The 2,852-nt window shown below is 46.3% G+C and overlaps 1 protein-coding gene across 1 annotated transcript; it reads right to left on the bottom strand.

Annotated features, from left to right (window-relative positions):
* Positions 1-269: 269 nt before the first annotated feature.
* On the bottom strand, positions 270-2,021 carry LOC114695060 (immunoglobulin-binding protein 1b-like). The gene has a single exon (XM_028872255.2). It carries the CDS (start codon positions 1,628-1,630, stop codon positions 593-595), a length of 1,038 nt encoding a protein of 345 aa, XP_028728088.1. The 5' UTR covers positions 1,631-2,021; the 3' UTR covers positions 270-592.
* Positions 2,022-2,852: the final 831 nt, after the last annotated feature.

The raw sequence follows: 2,852 nt of genomic DNA, 5'->3' as shown, positions 1-2,852 counted from the left end.
ACATAACTAATGAAGGCGGCTGTTCTGTAAGTTCGTACAACTTACATCCTCTCAGAACCAAAACAAACCCAGCTGAGTGTTTGGAGACTCCCCATATTCATCAGGTCATTTGTAATACCTTCCTGTGGGTTTCTCAGTTTGTTGTTCTAAACAGCCACACTAAGGTATGATCCAATCTTATATATATCTCCCCAAATACGCGTATCTATAGTGGTTTATGTCAGACCCAGATATTAACAATAATTAAAAAAAAAATACTGCAATGAAACTTACGTGAATGTTCTCTCTGGATATATATATTTTTTTCCAAAAGAGGGGATTTTATTTTTTAAAGATAAATCATACAGTTGGTCATTACACAGCCATTTCTCAGCACTCTTCCTATCCACTTAAGAAACTGCAATACACCATGGTGAGAATAAAGCTCAAATGAGAGCCCCGGACATTAACTAGGGTGTAAATAAAACTTGATAGTGGTACTTTATTGAATGCGAAGCAAGATCAGTATCTTTGCCTTTGTTGCACACATCTGGAGCAGGGGCCTAAGGAAGGGAACAGGGTTATCCTGGTGTCCTTTCACACTGAGGGGAGGTTAGCCCATGTTCTGCCGGTTGCCATAGCCCCTAGGATGGGTGTCCTTCCATTCATCCCACTGCTGCATCCTGTGAAGGGCATCCTCATCTTCCTCGTCTTCCTTTTGCTCCAGCTCCAGCTCTTCTTCCTGCTGAGACTCTCTGTGGGACTCAGGTGGTGGTGCTTGCTTTTCGACTTCCTGACCTGATGGTAAACCCTCACATTTCTGGTGCTGTTCATACCAGTCGTTCACCGTCATAGTCGCCAGACTTGGGTACCCAGCTCCAAAGACTTGTGCTTGGGCAACGCTCCGAGTGAGGACGAAGGGTTTCATTGGAGGCCTCTCCTGAGGAGGCAAGGGAGAAGCTGATGGCTCACCCGAAAAGTCTCTTTCCCTCAGGATCTCTATCTCCTGGTCGATACTCTCGATCTCATCCAAGCTGATGTTAATCCACCTGCGAAGCTGAAGGAGGTAATACTCCCGCACACACTCGTCATCAGCCTGACCGCTCTCCACTGCTGATTTCAGAGCGGACACTCTCTGCTCCACCTCCTTATTTTGCTTGTACCTCTGGATTTTCGCCTGCCTCTGGGATGCCATGGCAACGAGGTTAGGCTCCAGGATGGCTGAAGTGGCGGGGCTGCCTTCCGGTGGTGAGCTGCTCTGGGCCCAGGGGAGCTGAAAATCGGCCACATGGTAGCTGTGGCTCTGGGTTAGGAAGTTCATGAAGTGGTCTCGAGCCTCCCGCAGGTGGTTGAGGCGATGGCTGGTGCCCACCAGCTTCAGCATGAGCGCACCCTTCAGGGCCGGGAGCATCAGGTACTTGAGGTCAGCAGAAGCAATCTCCTCCCAATCTTCGTTCCGGCTGAACAGCTCGAGCTGTAATAACATGTCTGAGGCCGTCTCCAGGAGTTTCAAGGCCCTCCTCACCTTATCCTGGATTAGCTTGGAGCCCATGGGTTGGGTCGAGGCTTCCACCTCCTCCAGAAGTTGTCTGCTGGTTTCCAGCAGGTCCGGGAGCCTCTGCTGCTGCAGCTCCTCCTCAGACGTCGCCATCTTGCCGGAGGGAGGAAGCCGGAAGTCTCCGGCTTATTGAGACAAAGTCTCTCTGCAGCTCAGGCTGTCCTGGAACTTTCTGTGCAGCCAGCACTGGCCAGGAACTGACAATCCCCCTGTATCAGCCTCCGGAGGGTTCGGATTACAGGAGGTGCCGCCACACCCGGCTTCTTCTCCGTGCCTTATTGTAGTATTTTCCCCCTTGTGATGGTGTGGTGTGACACAACTGCGTAAGCGATAAGATGAAATGAGGTGAATGATGTAGGCATGGCAACCATTGCTAGGCTACCAGAGAAGTGTCACTTGAGCATAAGCACTATTATAGCGCCCTCCGTTCATCTAATAACTGAAATGGCTACCGACTAACTGATGCACAGGGAGCCGATACAGCATGAATGCATTTAGTTAAGGAGTGATTAATGTTTCAGGCACGACGGAGCAGGATAGCAAAGGATTTCGTGGTGCTTCTCAGCTTCGTACCCAATTGGAAGCATGGATTCTTTATAGAATTTAGCATTTGATATTTTGGGTTAGCACTATTGGTAACTGAAACCACGAGGTGTGTGTGGGGTGGGGTGGGGTGGGGTGGTGTAATATAGGTCTAATATAATGTTCAAGTTTACTAAAAGATATTTTGTCTCCTTTACAGTGTGTGGCAGCAGGTCTTTCTCTAAAGCCGTTACTATTTGAATTTTTATAATCATCATAGTTTTGAGTACTTTCTTTTTAAGATTTATTTTTATTTTATGTGTATGTGTGATTGCATGTATGTTTGGGTAGCATAGTGTATGTTTGGGAGGCCAGAAGAGGATGGTGGATCCCCTGGAACTGAAGTTACTACTTGGATGCTGAGAAATGAACCCAGGTTTTCTGTAAATGCAGGAAGTGCTCTTAACCCTTGAGCCGTTTCTTTAACCCCAGTTTTAACTTCTTGACTGGATGTCTGTCGAGTTTAATAATATATGTGACCTTCAACTTAGCCTATTATTGTGTTTTTCAAGGAAATTAACTTGGAGAACTCTTAGATTCTTTCCTGGTACATGTAGGCATAGCTGCATCCACTCATTTTGAAAGTAACTTTATAAAATACAGTACAGACACATACGAGGTCTCTGGCTGCAATTTCAATTTTAGCCCCTATTGTATTACAATCCTGATTAGGTTGAAGTAATGATAGCATAATGATTATACAACTAAATAAATTTATCTTTAATTGTATAAC

This window comes from Peromyscus leucopus, chromosome 3, assembly GCF_004664715.2.
Source record: "Peromyscus leucopus breed LL Stock chromosome 3, UCI_PerLeu_2.1, whole genome shotgun sequence".
Lineage (NCBI taxonomy): Eukaryota > Metazoa > Chordata > Mammalia > Rodentia > Cricetidae > Peromyscus > Peromyscus leucopus.
Note: the sequence above shows the minus strand (reverse complement) of the source record. Positions and strands in the feature narration are given on the sequence as shown.